At 41.2% G+C, this 18,198-nt stretch overlaps 1 protein-coding gene across 1 annotated transcript in view; it reads right to left on the minus strand.

The window, feature by feature from the left end:
- Positions 1–186: 186 nt before the first annotated feature.
- The window catches only part of LOC140197680 (endoplasmic reticulum metallopeptidase 1), a 65,898-nt gene continuing 47,886 nt past the window's right edge, over positions 187–18,198 (minus strand). The window contains exons 10-15 of the mRNA XM_072257990.1: positions 16,257–16,447; positions 14,709–14,861; positions 7,552–7,751; positions 7,030–7,145; positions 4,703–4,866; positions 187–809 (exon numbers count right to left, since the gene is read on the minus strand). Of these exons, the coding sequence (XP_072114091.1) occupies positions 645–809; positions 4,703–4,866; positions 7,030–7,145; positions 7,552–7,751; positions 14,709–14,861; positions 16,257–16,447 (989 nt within the window). The 3' untranslated portion in view covers positions 187–644. The remainder of the gene's footprint in view (positions 810–4,702; positions 4,867–7,029; positions 7,146–7,551; positions 7,752–14,708; positions 14,862–16,256; positions 16,448–18,198) is intronic.

Genomic DNA, 18,198 nt, shown 5'->3' on the forward strand with positions numbered 1-18,198 from the left:
CCCTTTGAACTTTGTTAAAATTAACCAGACAGCTGACAACAGAGGGAAAGATTAATACCCTGAGAACAACTTAAATATTCTGAGTGCATTATTTGATTCAAGAACATCTTGCACTACAAATCCACTTCCCCTCTGAAATGCAATGGTTGAAGTCTTAATTATTTCACAGTAATATTGCTTCACCTCCTCCATTAATCCTAAATTTTATTGTAAAGGTATTCATTTTCCAACATAAATCAAGGACAGGCAGTTAACAACAATACACTCAAGTCTCTGTACACTTGCATCTCAAGTCTTAGTTCAAGGTGACTTTCACAACTAATTCCTTGCAAATAATTAGAAATTTAAGAGAATTGTGGAGAAAGTATGCTGGTCTTCACTGAGGCGAAGCATTGCCAATGAATACATGACTAAACACAGCAAAATGAGTCAAGAAGATCAGTGATATTTTTTTAATCATCTTAGGGCCAAGAAGTTTCTGGCGATAGCTTGAAGCTTCACTTGATCAGTCTTTCCTTCGTTCCAAAACAGTCATCATCAAATTGAATAATTATTGCAATTATGGCCTCATTCAAGATAGTTTGCTGCCCTTGCAGAGATGGTGTAGCAACATAGGGTATATTGTCTCCATCTCTTACCTAGTTTCAGAAGACAAACAAGTTGTATGTACTGGTCCAGCTGGATATAAAACACCATTCTGGAAATCTCTTTTCAAGAGCAATAAGTTCTCTTGTCCTTTGTTCATCTCCAAATAAATAATGAGAAGCTACAGCAATAACCACCATCTCATCAGGAGTAGGGTCTACAGTCTAAAAAAAAGGACATTTTTACAAAGATTATGAAATTATTTTTTAATCAAAACAATGAAATAAATCATTAAGGAACACCACAGGGTCAGATTGAGAACATGAGAGAAGCAACACCATCTAGTCTGTTCAGCCATTTGCCTTGCTCTGTACAGCTGGAAAAACCAGCCCAGTTTTATTCCTCACTCTCAATATGGACATTAGAATACAGCTTTGGAGTAAGCTGTTGTTGGAATTTCTCCAAGCCCATGTCCTTCATCAGGTATGGTAACCAGAAGTTATATTGATTTAGGTGTGATCTAATCCAAAAAGAATAACTCAAGACTAGCCATATATTCCAGGATTTACAGGACTGTGCAAAAGTATATACATCTAGGATGCCTAAGATCTTTGCCCAATACTGTATGTCAACAAGGAGCAGAAGAGTGAGTTTGCAAATCTGGCAGAAACAAAGGATGTTGGGACTGGCAAGGGTGGAGCATCGTGGGAGGGGTGTGGGGCAAGTGAGAGAAGGGATGGGGTGGCACAGGTGTAGACACACCAGGCAAGGTCATTTGATTTCAAACAATAGATTTGGTTTATAGATCAGTACAAAATGTCTCTGGTGCTTCCTCCTCTGCTCCTGTCCCACTCTCAGTCCACAATGGAGACGCGTATTTAAATCAGGTTTATTATCACTCTCGTGTCAATTTCGTTTTGCAGCAGCAATACAGACATAAAATTACTACAATACTATGTAAGGGGTTTCTTTCATGTTATTTGCTAAGGCTAATAAAATGGCTTCTCTAATGTTAACTGCTGAGTTAACGGTAGCAGCTTGTATGGGTTATAATTACTGATAGCAGGAATTGTATTCATTTGCTAACCAATTGGGATAGATGTTATTCTTTCTTGTGTGTGAAAGCTATTGTTTTTCGCGGGCTTTGGTGAGAAGGCGCGATGGGGACAGAGGGAGGAGACGCGACCCGAGAAATGCAGTAAACTGGGCGACGGAATGGACCCCGAGCAGGAGTCCGAGGCCCAGGCTTTTCGGGAGGAGAGGAGATGAGGACAGACACGTGTGGAGCGTTTGGTCGACCACCAAGGGTGGTCCCATTCGAGGGTTGGCGGAGTTTGGAGGACATCAACTGGAGGAAAGAGAGAGCCAGTTCTGTAAGAGCTCCAACGAATTATTTGTGCACAGAACTGATAAGAGTTACTGACTTGGCGCCTTTATTGTATTTGTTTCTACTAACCCATCACCAAGTAATACTTATAAAGTGTAATCATTTAATCGCATATGGTGTACTCTCTGTTATTTGGCGTGGTGGGGAACATCACACAGCATCTACACAAACTGATTACCGAGTTTGGTGGGGCCGAAGGCTGCTTCCCCTAGATGAAAGCAAGCTTGAGGCTGACCAGGGGGCTACAACTATGCAAAAATCTTTGGCACCCTAGCTATATATGTGTGCCTAAGTCTTTTGCACAGTACTGTAGCATAACAAGCCTCCAAATTGTTCTCAATGCACATCATCCTTAAATTGGACAAGGAATGCCATACACAGAATTGCAAGTTCACAGCCAGGACTGGGGAGGAAAATTCAGCTGACAGAGCTTAGAGTAAAGGCAGAAGCTCTAAAACAACTTGTATATCTCAATTTAATAATTTCCTGCTAAAATAATTCTGTTCCATGGACATGCATCATGACTCATCTCAGTCAATGTAATTGGATTCACATCATTGCCTGTAGTCAAGGGGGACACAGAATCATTGAGAACTTCTGCCCATCTAGCCCCTGCTGCAATATTTTCTTCCTAATCCCATCGACCTGCAGCTGGACCACACTCCTCCCATCAATGTACTTATCCAAACTTCTCTTAAATGTTGAAATCAAACCCACATCCACCACTTCCCCAGCAACTCATTCCACACTCTCACCATCTTTCCTGTTTTGCTTAAAACATTTCACCTTTCCCTCTTCACCCATGAACTCTAGTTCTAATCTCATCCAACATCAATGAAAAAGCCTGTCTGCGTTTACCCTATCTATACCCCTCATGATTTTGTATATTATTATTTTATTATACTATTTTGTACTGTGAATCAAGACTTAACCAACACAACCTTTCCCTATAACTCAGGTCCACAAAACCTGGCCACATCCTTTTAAGTTTTCTCTGTACTTTTTTTTGATCTCGGTGATACTTTATTGATCAAAACTGTACACAATACTCCAAATTAGGCCTCACTAATCTCTTATACAACATCTGAACTCCTGTACTCAGTACTTTGATTTATGAAGACCAATGTGTGAAAAGCTCTTTGTATAACCCTCTCTACCTGTGATGCCAGTTTTAAGGAATTATGGATCTGTATTCCCAGATCCCTCTGATCAACCACACTCCTAAGTGCCCTACCATTCACTGTGTAAGGCCTACCATGGTTTGTCCTCCCAAAGTGCAATACTTCAAACTTAATCTGCACTAAATTCCATCCAGCATTTTTAGCCTATTTTTCCAGTTGGTCCAGGAACTACTGCAAGTTTTGATAGTCTTCCTTGCTGTCCACTATATGCCGAATCATGTCATCTGCAGATTTGCTGCTCCAGTTTACCACATCATCCAGACCATTGCTAAAGATGACAACCAGCAATGGATCCAACACCAGTCCCTGTGGCATATCACTAGTAACAGGCCTCCAGTCAGAAAGGCAACATCTGCTACCACTCTCTGGCTTCTCTCGTGAAGCAAATGTCAAATCCAATTTACTACCTCGTCCTTATTGCCAAGTGACTAAATCTTCTTAACCAGCCTCCCACGTGGGACCTTGCTAAAATCCATATAGATGACATCCACTGCCATTCCCTCATCAACTTTCATGGCAACCCCCTCAAAAAAAGTCAGTAAGTTTGGTTAGACAGGATCTATCGCACAAAAAGCCACGTTGACTATCCAGATCAGTCCCTGTCTATCCAAATACATATATATCCAGTCCCTAAGAATACCTTCCAATAACTTACCCACTACTGATGTCAGGCTCACCAGCCTATAACTCCCCAATTTATTCTTAGAGCCTTTCTTAACAGAACATTAGCTATCCTCCAATTCTTCAACACCTCACCCATGGCTAAGGATGCTGCCATTGCTGCATAAGCCTCTGAGGGAACACCTTCTCAGGCCATAGGTATTCATCCACTCGAATTTGCCCCAAGACAGCAAGCACCTCCTCTTCTCTAATCCAAAAGCAGTCCATGGCCTCACTTCTGTTTTGCCTCAGTACCATAGACTCTGTTCCCATCTCCCAAGTAAATACAGCTGCAAATAAAATCCATTTAAAATTTCCCCCATCTCTTTTGGCTCCATGCATAGATGACCACACTGAAATTCAAGAGGACCAAATTTTTAACAAGCTATCATTTTGCTCTTAATCTATCTGTAGAAGCTCTTGGGATTCTCCTTCACTAGAGCAACCTTAAGTCTTCTTTTATTCCTCCTGATTTCCCTCTTAAATATTCTCTTGCATTTCTTATACTCAAGTGCCTCATTTGTTCTTTGCGGCCTCTGTTTACAACGCACTTCCTTTTTTTCTGACGGAAACATAAACTCTGTCTTTGCAAAATTACCCTTTTGAAGGCCTCCCTTACCAAACATAGCTTTGCCAGAAATGAACCGGTCCCAATCCACACTTCACAGATACTTTCTGATACCATCAAAATTAGCCTTTATCCGATTCAAAATCTCAACCTGAGGACCAGGCCTATCCTTTTCCATAATTAACTTGAAATCAACAGAATTATGATTACAGCTCCAAAGTGTTCCCCCAACACACACTTCTGCCACTTCCCTATCTCATCCCCTAATAGGTAATACAAGTTTTGCTTTTAAATTAATACTACAAGATAAAGCAGGTTTACCTGGATCTCCAACCAAAATTGCCATGGGGGAGCCTGTAGCCCATGGGAATAGAAGAAAAAGTAATCTCCATCAGTGCTGTATAAAGAACTTGCATTCCCTACAGACGACCTGATTATGGAAGAACCTTCACGTGGCCGAATGTACAGTGTAATGTGACTGGGACCTATGCAAAGAGGAAAGGTGTAATAAGGCATGGAGAGAAATCACCTTTCATACCCAATTCTTTCTAATAAAACTACTGAATACAAAATCATCAGAGCTCATTGGCAACTTGTCTTTTTTTGAATGAAACAGATTTGCAGTTAAACAGGAACAGCAGCCATTCAATGCAACACATCACATACCATGCAACACACATAAAATGCTAGAGGAACTCAGCAGGCCAGGCAGCGTCTATGGAAAAGAGTGACCAGTCGACGTATTGGGCCGAGACCCTTCGTAAGTCCTGACGAAGGGTCTCGGCCCAAAACGTCGACTGTACTCTTTTCCATAGATGCTGCCTGGCCTGCTGAGTTCCTCTAGCATTTTGTGTGTGTTGCTTTGGATCTCCAGTAGCTGTAGATTTTCTCAACTTCATGTACCATTTTGAGTGGTGAAGTGAATGTGCAAGATACAACCTCATAAAAGTGCATACATGTGATAAAAGATGAACAGAATTAAAATAGATGTGACTAAGTTTTCACAAAAGTAGTGGAATAATAATTAAGGCTTTTTATCAGCTTTTTCCGTTATTTTAAAATATTTTAATAACTTAAGCGCAAAATGCAGTACAGAAATTCGCCATCAGGTGGTGATGTAGAGCAAGCTAAAATTAAATCAAAGTTAACTTATTAACTCATTACCACAATCATGCAAATGGAAAAAGTATAACAATTTACGTAAACAACAGGAATTCTGCAGATGCTGGAAATTCAAGCAACACACATCAAACACAACAATTTAGGTGATTAAATGGATTACTTAACTGAAAACACTAAGATCATACATTGTCTAACTAGTTCTTACTCTAATTATTAAAGCACACTAACAATGTACACAGCAGAACCACAGTGAAAGTGCAGGGATTACAGTAAATGGCAAATTTAAACATTATGCAATTTAGGCATCAGCTATTTTAAATCTAAAATAAATGTTGTAAATGAAAGAAAAACAGAAAATACTGGGAATAGAGCATAGAACAGTACAGGACCTTTGCCCTATGACATTTTCACGACCCTGTAACCTACTCCAAGATCAATCCAATCCTTCTCTCCTACACAGCCCTCTATTTTTCTTTCATCCATGTGCTTATCTCAGAGTCTCGAAAATGTCCCTATTGTATCTGCCTCTACCATCCCTGGCAGTGTGTTTCATGCACCAACCACATTGTGTTTAAAAATAAAAACTACCTCCGACATCCCCCCCATACTTTCCTCCAAACACCCTAAAGTTATCCTTTCCCTCACCCCCAAACCCCATATTAGCCATTTCCAACGTGGAAAAAAGGTGCAACTTGATCACTCTATCTATTCCTCTTATTATCTTGAACATCTGTATTAAGTTGCTTCTCATCCTCTTCCTCTCCAAAGAGAAAAGCTCTAGAATTCTCCTCTGCACCCTCTCAACAGGAATTCTACAGATGTTGGAAATTCAAGCAACACACATCAAAGTTGCTGGTGAATGCAGCAGGCCATGCAGCATCTCTAGGAAGGCGTACAGTCGACGTTTCAGGCCGAGACCCTTTGTCACCCTCTCAATAGCTTCCATATCCTTTCTGTAAGAAGCAGACCAGAACTGAGCCCAGTATTCCAACTATGGTCTAACTATAATTTTATAAAGCTGCAACATCACCTCACAGCTCTTGAAATCAATTCATCTAACTAATGAAGACCAACACACCAGGCATCATCTTAACCACCCTGCAACACTGAGGGATTATTGGATATGAACCCCAAGATCCCTCTGCTCCTGCACACTGTTGGGCTGCAGAGCCTGTTCTTCTGCTCTACAGTTCAGAGTCCTGTATTCTGCCCTCACGTTCAACCATTCAAAGTGAATCACTTCACACTTCCAGCTTGAACCTAACCTGCCACTTCTCAGTCCAGCTCTGTACACTATCTGCAACACCACAAACCTTCAGAATGACAAAGAAGAAACCGTTAACACTTCAAAACAGTGTGCCTAAGTCATTCTCAGATTGTAAATGATGGCTCTTTTTTTTTTGCTGTTGATATTCTTCTTCAAAATCAGACCTGTAGTCCATCAGAGAAAAGTCTTTATATTTAGATATAATTACAACGTTTGTATAACGTATTTTATGGAGAAATTAATATTTTAATTATCATACCATCCACCTCAAAGGTCATGTTAATAGATTGTGAAGGCAGCTTGTACTTGGAAATAAGTCTGAAAGCAACAGGTTCCCTGATTGGAAGTTCTGAAGCTGGCAGATACCAGTTTTTCCTAGAAAACAGTAAACATTAGTCAATAAGCTTTTAGATCTGAAATCTAAACAAAAAAGAAGTAACATTAATTGATGGTTTTATCAGAAATAGTGCTACAATGGAATTGTTGTCTGTGAAAAAACAGATGGGTCTCAGAGGTTAGTAATAGTACCGGGGTCAAATGCATGTTTGACCCCTGTACCATTATCAGGGACAAATATCAAGAGGAGGCTTTTCACATCATGAAACAAGGGTTGACAGACATTCATCCACTCACCCTAATCTGCTCCAACCCACAGTCAATCACCTCTTAAATGTATAATTTTGGACAAATAGTGGCAAACAAAGCAGCCAGTCCTAATAAGGTGCAATGTTTTCAAGAAAGCAGAAATGGAAACAAGGTGGGAGGAGAGCAAATTTCTCACCTGATAAAACTATGAACAGGTAAATACCAAGGGAATCCACAAAAAGGTGCGTTCTCACAGGGGCTCCTCAATGTATCATTGATTTCAGGTATATACGGAGTAACATGGGACATGAGGGTGTAATCAAATCCATTGATCCAGATGCCAGAATCTTTCTTGACCACTTCTCCATTAACACTGTGAAAAGTTCGTGTTATATGCTGAAGAAGAAAGAGAAAGAGAAGTCAACATTTTCTCTCTGCAATCAGCCTACAGACATGTCAAAATTCTCCAGTTCACACAGCAAGTGTCATATTTTCCCCAAGTTTCACCTTCAGAACCTTTTCTCACTTTTAACCTGATTTCCCCATTTTAATTTGGGCAAGGTAAAATGGTGGGCTGATAATGCACATCATTACCTCAAATTTGTGGTAGTAAGCAAGTTGTATCTGCAGAATTTGCTGATAATTTACACAATTGGCACCTTTTTTAGTATCCCATTTACTTAAGAGCTTGATAGATTTGCAATGTAATTTTAAAAATAACTTACATTTTTATAGCACCTTAACCAATAAGGAACGGTGTGCCAGGGCACGTAGTGGAGTGGTCGTTGGGGAAAGTAGATGTTAAGCCTACATACAATTATAGGAAACAAAACTTTGAGCATGGTGGGACTAATGTTCTGAGTTGCACCTATTTCAATGCAGATGAGCTTAAGAACATGCATGGATCAGCACCTGGAAGTATGATATTGCTCCCATTAGTGAGACTTAGTTGTGGGAGGTGCAATACTGGCTGCTCAGTGTTTCGGGGGTTCTGTTATTTAGGATGGGGGGGCATAATTAGTCAGGGAAAAATCACACCAATCTCAGACAGGACAGACTGGAGGGCTCGTCTACTGAGGCTTTATGGGTGGGACGGAAGAATAAGAAAGGAATGACTACGTTCATGGGATTATATTATAGACATCCCAATATTCAGCAGGATTTAGAGGAACCAATTTGTAGAGATAGCAGGGAATTACCAGAAAAATAAGTGTGATAAGAAGTGATTTTAACTTTCCACATATTGACTGGGGCTCCCATTATTGTAACAGGACTGGATGGGATGGAGGTTGTCAAATGCGCTTAGGAAAGTTTCCTTTATCAATATATAGAGGGCCCAAGTACAGAGAATGCGATACTGGATCGAGTGTGATAGGGAACCAGACAGGACAGGTGACAGAAGTGTGTGTGAGGAAACACTTTGGATCTGATGGCTAACTGGCAGATGGCTGACTGGCAGAAGGCAAAGAATGGGAATAAAAGGGGCCTCTTCTGATTGGCTGCCACTGACTAGCGGTGTTCCGCAGCAGCCTGTATTGGGACTGATTCTTTTCACTTTATATGTCAATGAATTGAATGACGGAATTGATGGCTTTGTGGCGAAGTTGGCGGACGATACAAAGAAAGGTGGAGGGGCAGGTATTGTTGGAGAACCGGGAAGTCTACAGAAGGACTTATAAATTGGGAGAATGGACAAAGTGGCAGATGGAATATAGTGTAGGGAAGTATATCGTCATGCACTTCAGTAGAAGGAATAAATGCATAGACTATCTTCTAAACAAAGAGAAAATTCACACATCGTAAGCGCAAAGGGACTTGATTGGCAGTCCTGGCGCAAGATTCCCTAAAGGTTAACTTGCAGGTTGAGTTGGTGGTGAGGAAGACAAATGCAAGCAACACACATCAAAGTTGCTGGTGAGCACAGCAGGCCAGGCAGCATCTCTAGGAAGAGGTACAGTCGACGTTTCAGGCCGAGACCAATGATAGCATTCATTTTAAGTGGATTAGAATACAAAAGCAAGGGTGTAATGCTGAAGCTTCATAAGACTATAAGACACAGGAGCAGGATTAGGGCATTTGGCCCATCGAGACTACTCCGCCATTCAATCATGGCCAATCTTTTTTTTAAACCCATCCTCAACTCCACTCCCTAGCCTTCTCCCTGTAACCTTTGATGCCATGTCTAATCAAGGACCTATCAAGCTCTGCCAGAAATACCCCCAATGACCTGGCCTCCACAGTTGCCTGTGGTAATAAATTTTATAAATTCACCACCCTCTGGCTAAAGAAATTTCTCTACATCCGTTCTGAATGGACACCCTCTATCCTAAAGCCGAATGGACACCCTCTATCTCTTGTCCTAGATTCCCCCACCATGGCAAACATCCTTTCCACATCTACTCTGTCCAAGCCTTTCAACATTCAAAAGGTTTCAATGAGATCCTCCCCATCCCCCCCACATTCCTTCTAAATTCTTGTGAGTGCAGATCCAGAGCTAAAAACCCTTTCATTCTCAGAATCACCCTTGTGAACCTCCTCTGAACCCTTTCCAATGCTCTTCTTAGATCAGGAGCACAAAATTGTTCACAATACTCTAGGAGGTTCACCAGTGCCTTATAAAGCCTCAGCAAAACACCCCTGCTCTTGTATTCTAGACCTCTTGAAATGAATGCTAACATTGCATTTGCCTTCCTCACCACCAACTCTTCCTGCAATTTCTCCTCAAGGACTCCCAAGTCCCTCTGCATCTCAGATTTTTGGATTTTCTCTCCATTTAGAAAATAGTTTGTACATTTATTTCTACTACCAAAGTGCATGGCCATGCATTTTCCAACATTGTATTTCATTTGCCGCTCTCTTGCCCATTCTCAGAATCTGTCAAAGTCCTTCTGCAGCCTACCTGTTTCCTCAACACTACCCACTTATCTACCAATCTTTGTATCATCTGCAAGGCATTGGTCAGACCACACTTGGAGTATTGAGAGCAGTTTTGGGCTTCTTATCTAAGAAAAGATGTGCTGGCATTGGAGAGGGTCCAAAGGATATTCATAAGAATAATCTCGGGAACGATGGGATTAACATATGAGGAGCATTTTATGGCTCATGGCCTATACTCACTGGAGTTTAGAAGAATGGGGGGGGGGGGGGAGAGAAGAGATTTCATTGAAACCTCCTGAAAGACCCAGATAGAGTGGACATGAGGAGTATGTTTCCTGTAGCGGGGGAGTCTAGGACTAGAGGCCACCAGTCTTGGAATAGAAGTGTGTCCCTTTATAACAGAGATGAAGAGGAATTTCTTTAGCCAGAGGGTGGTGAATCTGTGGAATTCATTGCCACAGATGCTGTGGAGGCTAAGTTATTGGGTACATTCCTGTCAGACACCCTGAGCCAATAGGCTGGTCCTGGACTACTTCCTGGCATAATTTACATATTACTATTTAATTATTTATGGTTTTATTACTATTTAATTATTTATGGTGCAACTGTAACAAAAACCAATTTCCCCCAGGATCAATAAAGTATGACTATGACTATATTAAAAATGGAAGTTGATAGGTTTCTAATTATTAAGGGTGTCAAATGTTACGAGGAGAATGGGGTGGGGGGGGGGCTAATAAATCAGCCATAATGGAATGAAGGAGCAGACTTGATGGGCCAAATGGCCTAACTGCTCCTATGTCTTATGGACTGCTCCTCAGGTTAATACTCCAAATTGGAGAAAGGTCAATCTTGATGGCATCTTTTGAAAGGATCTAGAAAGTGTGCATTTGGGTAGGTTGTTTTCTGGCAAAGAGATGCTTGCCAAGTGGGAAGCCTTTAAAACTGAAATATTGAGTATTCAGAGTCTGCATGTTCCTGCAAGGCTAACATTGGTTGAAGGGATAATGAGGCTTTGGTTAAGAAGAAGGTGCATGGCAGGAAAAGGCAGCAACGAGCAAGTGAAGTGCTTGAGGAGTATAATAATTGCAAGGGAACACTCGAGGAAAATAAGAGGGAAATCAAGAGGACTAAAAGACACGAGGTTGCTCTGACAGACTAGGTGAAGGAGAATCCCAAGAGCTTCTATAGATATATTAAGAGCAAAAGGATGGCAAAGGACAAAGCTGGTCCTCTTGAAGATCTGCGTGGTCATTTATACATGGGGCTGAAAGAGATGGGGGAGATCTGAAATGGATTTTTTGCATCTGTATTTACTTGGGAGAGGACACAGGGTCTGTAAAACTGAGGCAAAACAGTAGTGAGGTGGACCATATTGGATTAGAGAAGAGGTGCTTGCTGTCTTGAGGCAAAATAGGGTAGATAAGTCCACAGAACCTGACATGGTATTCTCTAGGACCTTGTGGAAAGCTGGTGCAGAAATTAAAGGGCAAATTGACCTGAAAGATGTATTTAAAACATCCATAGCCACAGGTGATGTGCTGCAGGACTGCAGGATAGCTAATGTTGCTCAGTTGTTCAAGAAGAATTGAAGAATAAACTGGAAATTATAGGCCAGGGAGCTGACGTCAGTTATAGAAACATAGAAAATAGGTGCAGGAGTAGGCCATTTGGCCCTTCAAGCCTGCACTGCCATTCAGTATGATCATGGCTGATCATAAAACTCAGAACCATGTACCTGCCTTCTCTCCATACCCCCTGATCCCTTTAGCCACAAGGGCCATATCTAACTCCCTCTTAGATATAGCCAATGAACTGGCCGCAACTGTTTCCTGTGGCAGAGAATTCCACAGATTCACCACTGTCTGTGTGAAGAAGCTTTTCCTCATCTCGGTCCTAAAAGGCTTCCCCTTTATTCTCAAACTGTGACCCCTCGTTCTGGACTTCCCCAACATTGGGAACAATCTTCCTGCATCTAGCCTGTCCCTTTAGAATTCTATACGTTTCAATCAGATCCCCCCTCAATCTTCTAAATTCCAGAGAGTATAAGCCTAGTCAATCCAGTCTTTCATCATATGAAAGTCCTGCCATCCCAGGAATTAATCTGGTGAACCTTCTTTGTACTCCCTCTATGGCAAGAATGTCTTTCCTCAGATTAGGGGACCAAAACTGCACACAATACTCCAGGTGTGGTCTCACCAAGGCTTTGTACAACTGCAGTAGTACCTCCCTGCTCCTGTACTCGAATCCTCTCGCTATAAATGCCAGCATACCATTCACCTTTTTCACCGCCTGCCGTACCTGCATGCCCACTTTCAATGACTGGTGTATAATGACACCCAGGTCTCCTTGCACCTCCCCTTTTCCTAATCGGCCACCATTCAGATAATAACCTGTTTTCCTGTTCTTGCCACCAAAGTGGATAACCTCACATTTATCCACATTAAATTGCATCTGCCATGAATTTGCCCACTCACCTAACCTATCCAAGTCACCCTGTATCCTCTTAGCATCCTCCTCACAGCTAACACTGCCGCCCAGCTTCATGTCATCCACAAACTTGGGAGATGCTGCATTTAATTCCCTCGTCTAAGTCATTAATATATATATTGTAAACAACTGGGATCCCAGCACTGAGCCTTGCGGCACCCCACTAGTCACTGCCTGCCATTCTGAAAAGGTCCCGTTTATTCCCACTCTTTGCTTCCTGTCGGCCAACCAATTCTCTATCCACATCAATACCTTACCCCCAATACCATGTGCTTTAAGTTTGCACACTAATCTCCTGTGTGGGACCTTGTCAAAAGCCTTTTGAAAATCCAAATATACCACATCCACTGGTTCTCCCCTATCCACTCTACTAGTTACATCCTCAAAAAAATTCTATGAGATTTGTCAGACATGATTTTCCTTTCACAAATCCATGTCGACTTTATCCGATGATTTCACCACTTTCCAAATGTGCTGTTATCACATCTTTGATAACTGACTCTAGCATTTTCCCCACCACCGATGTTAGGCTTACTGGTCTATAATTCCCTGGTTTCTCTCTCCCTCCTTTTTAAAAAGCGGGGTTACATTAGCCACCCTCCAAACCTCAGGAACCAATACAGAATCTAAAGAGTTTTGGAAAATTATCACTAAGTTCTGGGCAGGTTATAGGAAGGTATTCTAAAGCACAGGGTAGGTATTGGGATAGAAAGGGCAGTATCAAGAAAATTCATGAAGGCAATGGAAATTGTCTATACGGACGTTAGCAAGGACTCTATCAACCAGATCATTATATAGATGACAATGTGAATACACTGGATCTGTAAATTTGCAGTTGACACCACGGCTGGGGGCAAAGCAGACAGCACAGAAAGCCATGAAAGCTGGACCAGCTGGAAAACTGGCAGATTAATTTAATGCAGACAAGTGTGATGTGTTGCGCTTTGGGAAGGCAAACCAGCACAGGACATATACAGTGAATGGTAGGGCACCAGGGAGTGCAATCAAGCATGCAGATAAAGACTAAGAAACAACTCTGATTACCAGTGAGGTGATGAAGACAAAAAATTACCCAGCCGAATCCACCATTGCACAGATTTTACCCACGATTCATGAACTAAGGATGTGCCAACTAATGTTCTCATCACATACCCAATTCTATCCACCCCACCCCCACTTACAGCACATCCATACAAGCCATTCTGAGCTGCAATGAAGTCCAAGGTCAAAGTTCACTCTAGAGCTAACCACTAAAGTTTAAAGTGGAAATAGAAGTAAATCCAAAGTAGCAAGTCTATATGAGATACTAAAACAAGTATATTTCCTAACTGAGACAAGCCACCACTTCTCAAATCACACTTGCCTGATCAGGCCTACTGACTCCAACACTCTGGATACTAAACACAATTATCCAGATTTACTGCATCTTCAGGCAGCCTCCTGAACACAATTCAAAACCTGCGGTTTAAATCTGTTTAAAGGATCATATTAAAATTTCAGAACTGGGCATTTCCACTTGCTGTTTATGTCTTGAGTGCTCTGCATCATCTGCTCTGCCTTCCGATCAGAGGCAGGAGGAACGAGACTTCAAAATCCTATCCCGCCCACATGCAACCCCACATTCTGGCACAGTGCTGACGGAGTGCAACACTGTCAGAGATGCTATACCTTGAGTGAGACCACATCTGCCCCATCAGATGTGGCTAAAATTATCCCAAATCTCTTTTCTTGAAGAATAATAGGAATCTACCTACCTTATTTACATCACCTACAAAAGCAGAGCATTAGCCCAATGCCATTTCTGACCCTGTTACAGTAAGCAATTTGGTTATTTTACAAGATTTTAGACTTCAGAAATACTTCTGACTGCAAATATTTGCTGTCTCCTGAGATTAAAAAAGACTATGTAAAAATATAAGTTGCCCTTCTTTGTGGCATTTAGTAGAGCCAGCAAGCTCTGTTGCAATTAATCAAAGTACCTCCTACCTGCAGGAAGATCCGTTTGGGATGTGGACTAGCAGGTTCACCTGAATACGGAAAGAACACTCCACTACACACAAGGGAGGCAGAACCCAGAAACACAATCGCCAAACTCAGCAGACTCCACTTGGTACTGCGGCACAGGTAGATCAGGCTTACCTAGAAAAAATACCTTTCGAGTGAATAACTGAAAGCAGAAGACACAACACCATTGCTAAGGAAGTGGGGACTATGAGGTTTATCAAAACCATGGGTTTGCACTAGTTTTGTTGGGAAGCTGTCAGTAAGTATACTGTAACTGCACATAAAGACTGAGGCATGGGAAGTCTGTGTTAAAGGATTTAATGGTCAGATGGGGGTGGGAGGAGGGGGGAGGGGGTTAGAGAAAAGTAAAAGTATTGGATGGGGGTTGAATTTGCTAGGCTTGCGGACACTGTGGCTATAAACAGTAGCTGTGGCTGGAGCAATCGCAAAAAAATACTTGTATATTGAAACGCATTGTCACGTCACACTCCCCACAGGTTAAGACCCAAAACATAAATCAAAGGCCACAATATGGACAAACTAGGTTTTTCCATCAAGTTCCTATCAAAATGTAGTTATAAACATGACACAATCTGATTGAATCTAATGGCCTGGTGATCCGAATGGAAAATTAAAGAAATCTGTTAAAGAAAGAATTAGATGAGCATAACAGGAAATTTGAAGTTGATCTGGGTAACCTGCCAGAGCAGTTATACCAAGCAAGTGCACAGTAGAGAAGATGTGCAATGTTTTAACCTAAAAATATTCTGCATGAACTCACTTTATAAATAGAAGAGGAATGCTTGGATATCAGGGAGTTCTCATCACACCTCACCCAAATAAACAAAATATTACTAAGGCATAAAATTGAAAGCAAAGTAGACATTGGTCATCTTTGTAGTTTATAATATTTTTGACCAAAGTCAGAAGGCTGGAAGAGGTGTAGAGAAGGGTGAGCAACGAATGATGCCATGAAGCTCCCAATCAAACATTTATTTAGAGAACACTGAACATCTCCGTTAACATATCACCAATGCATTTGATAAAGCTAAATAAGAACTCAGGGTTGCATATAAATTTGCAATATTTATCAGGCATTTAGACAGACATTTTGGTAGAAAAGGCACAAGAGGGATAGGGGCACATTGTGGGCAAACAAGATTAGTGTAGATAGGCAACATGACGAGCAGGGATGAGATACAAAGGGACCTGCTTCTGCTGATTCTCATCAAATTAAGTTTTGGATCAGGGAAGTTAAATCAAATTGGGGTGAAAAAATGACACAAGCCTGTTAGGTGAAACGGCCTACATGCAGCTACAAAAATTCAATGTTAAGATCAGTTTACTGACATGCAGTACGGTCTGACCAGGACTTCAACAGCTACAAAGGGATGCAACTCAAAACTAAAACTTAACTGTGCCTTTAAGAAATGTTTATTAACAATTTTCCATTTCAGTTCAGCAAAACATTACATACCTTTGCTTTACCTTTTTAAAACTTCAAAGCTTAAAAGTAAAGTGATAACTTACAAAATAAGTTGTTAGAATGATTGTGCATGCTGCAATGATAGAAGCCTGTACAATATCTGGAGGTATCTCAGTCCCACTTCGACCGAGGATAGGTGTGAACATTTCAAATGCAGTCCAAAATAGATACATGGTCAAAAGATGAGGAATAGACAGGCCCAGAAAATAAATTGCCATCAGCTTCAATGTAGGACCTAGATCAAAAAGAAATAAATAGAAAATCAATAAACAAATAAACTGATATTTCAAATATACCACAAATTAGCCGCGGGAAAAATTAAGTTTTAAATACAAATTTTTGCAACTTCTAAAAACTGTCACACGAGACAGTTTCTTTCAGCATGATACACAGGAATTCCTTTCACTTCAGGAGAAACATTTAGAAAACAAGAAAAGCCAGGGGAAAAAGACATACTCTCAAAACTAAATAATCAACGAGGCAAAAATACACAATGATAAACGAGTGACATGATTTCACTCGTGTCAATATTCAAACCTGACACAAATCTTCAAAGTACTTTGAGTGGAGAAGGAAAAAAAAATAGAAAAGTGAATGGTATATTGTGGCCATCACTGAGACCTGGCTAAAGGATGCATGTCTCTGGGAGCTGAACGTCCAAGTATACACGGTGTATCGGAAGGATAGGAAGGTAGGCAGAGGGGGAGGTGTGGCTTTATTGGTAAGAAATGATATTAAATCATTAGAAAGAGGTGATATAGGATCGGAAGGTGCAGAATCTTTATAGGTTGAGCTAAGGAATAGCAGGGGTAAAAGGACCCTGATGGCAGTTATTTATAGGCCTCCAAACAGCTGCAGGGATGTGGACTACAAATTACAACTGGAAATAGAAAAGGCTTGTCAGAAGGGCACTGTTATGATAATTGTGGGGGATTTTAACATGCGAGTAGATTGGAAAAATCAGGTCGGCACTGGATCTCAAGAGAGAGAATTTGTAGAATGTCTGCGAGATGGCTTTTTAGAACAGCTTGTTGTTGAGCCCACTAGGGGATCGGCTGTACTGGATTGGGTATTGTGTAATGAACCGGAGGTGATTGGAGAGATTGAGGTGAAGGAACCCTTAGGAGGCAGTGATCATAACATGATTGAGTTCACTGTGAAATTAGAAAAAGAGAAGCTGAAATCTGATGTGTCGGTGTTTCAGTGGAGTAAAGGAAACTACAGTGGCATGAGAGAGGAACTGGCCAAAGTTGACTGGAAAGAGACACTGGCGGGAAAGACGGCAGAGCAGCAGTGGCTGGAGTTTATGCGAGAAATGAGGAATGTGCAAGACAGGTATATTCCAAAAAAGAAGAAATTTTTAGTGGAAAAAGGATGCAACCCTGGTTGACAAGAGAAGTCAAAGCCAAAGTTAAAGCTAAGGAGAGGGCATACAAGGAAGCAAAAATTAGTGGGAAGACAGAGGATTGGGAAGTCTTTAAAGCCTTACAAAAGGAAACCAAGAAGGTCATTAAGAGAGAAAAGATTAACTATGAAAGAAAACTAGCAAATAATATCGAAGAGGATACTAAAAGCTTTTTCAAGTATATAAAGAGTAAAAGACAGGTGAGAGTAGATATAGGACCGATAGAAAATGATACTGGAAAAATTGTAATGGGAGATGAGGAGATGGCAGAGGAACTGAACAAGTATTTTGCATCAGTCTTCACTGAGGAAGACAGCAGGATACCGGACACTCAAGGGTGGCAGGGAAGAGAAGTGTGCGCAGTCACAATTAGGACAGAGAAAGTACTCAGGAAGCTGAATAGGCTAAAGGTCGATAAATCTCCTGGACCAGATGGAATGCACCCTCGTGTTCTGAAGGAAGTAGCTGTGGAGATTGCAGAGGCATTAGCGATGATCTTTCAAAAGTCGATAGATTCTGGCATGGTTCCGGAGGACTGGAAGATTGCAAATGTCACTCCGCTATTTAAGAAGGGGGCAAGG

The sequence above is a fragment of the Mobula birostris genome, chromosome 5 (assembly GCF_030028105.1).
Source record: "Mobula birostris isolate sMobBir1 chromosome 5, sMobBir1.hap1, whole genome shotgun sequence".
Classification (NCBI taxonomy): Eukaryota; Metazoa; Chordata; class Chondrichthyes; order Myliobatiformes; family Myliobatidae; genus Mobula; species Mobula birostris.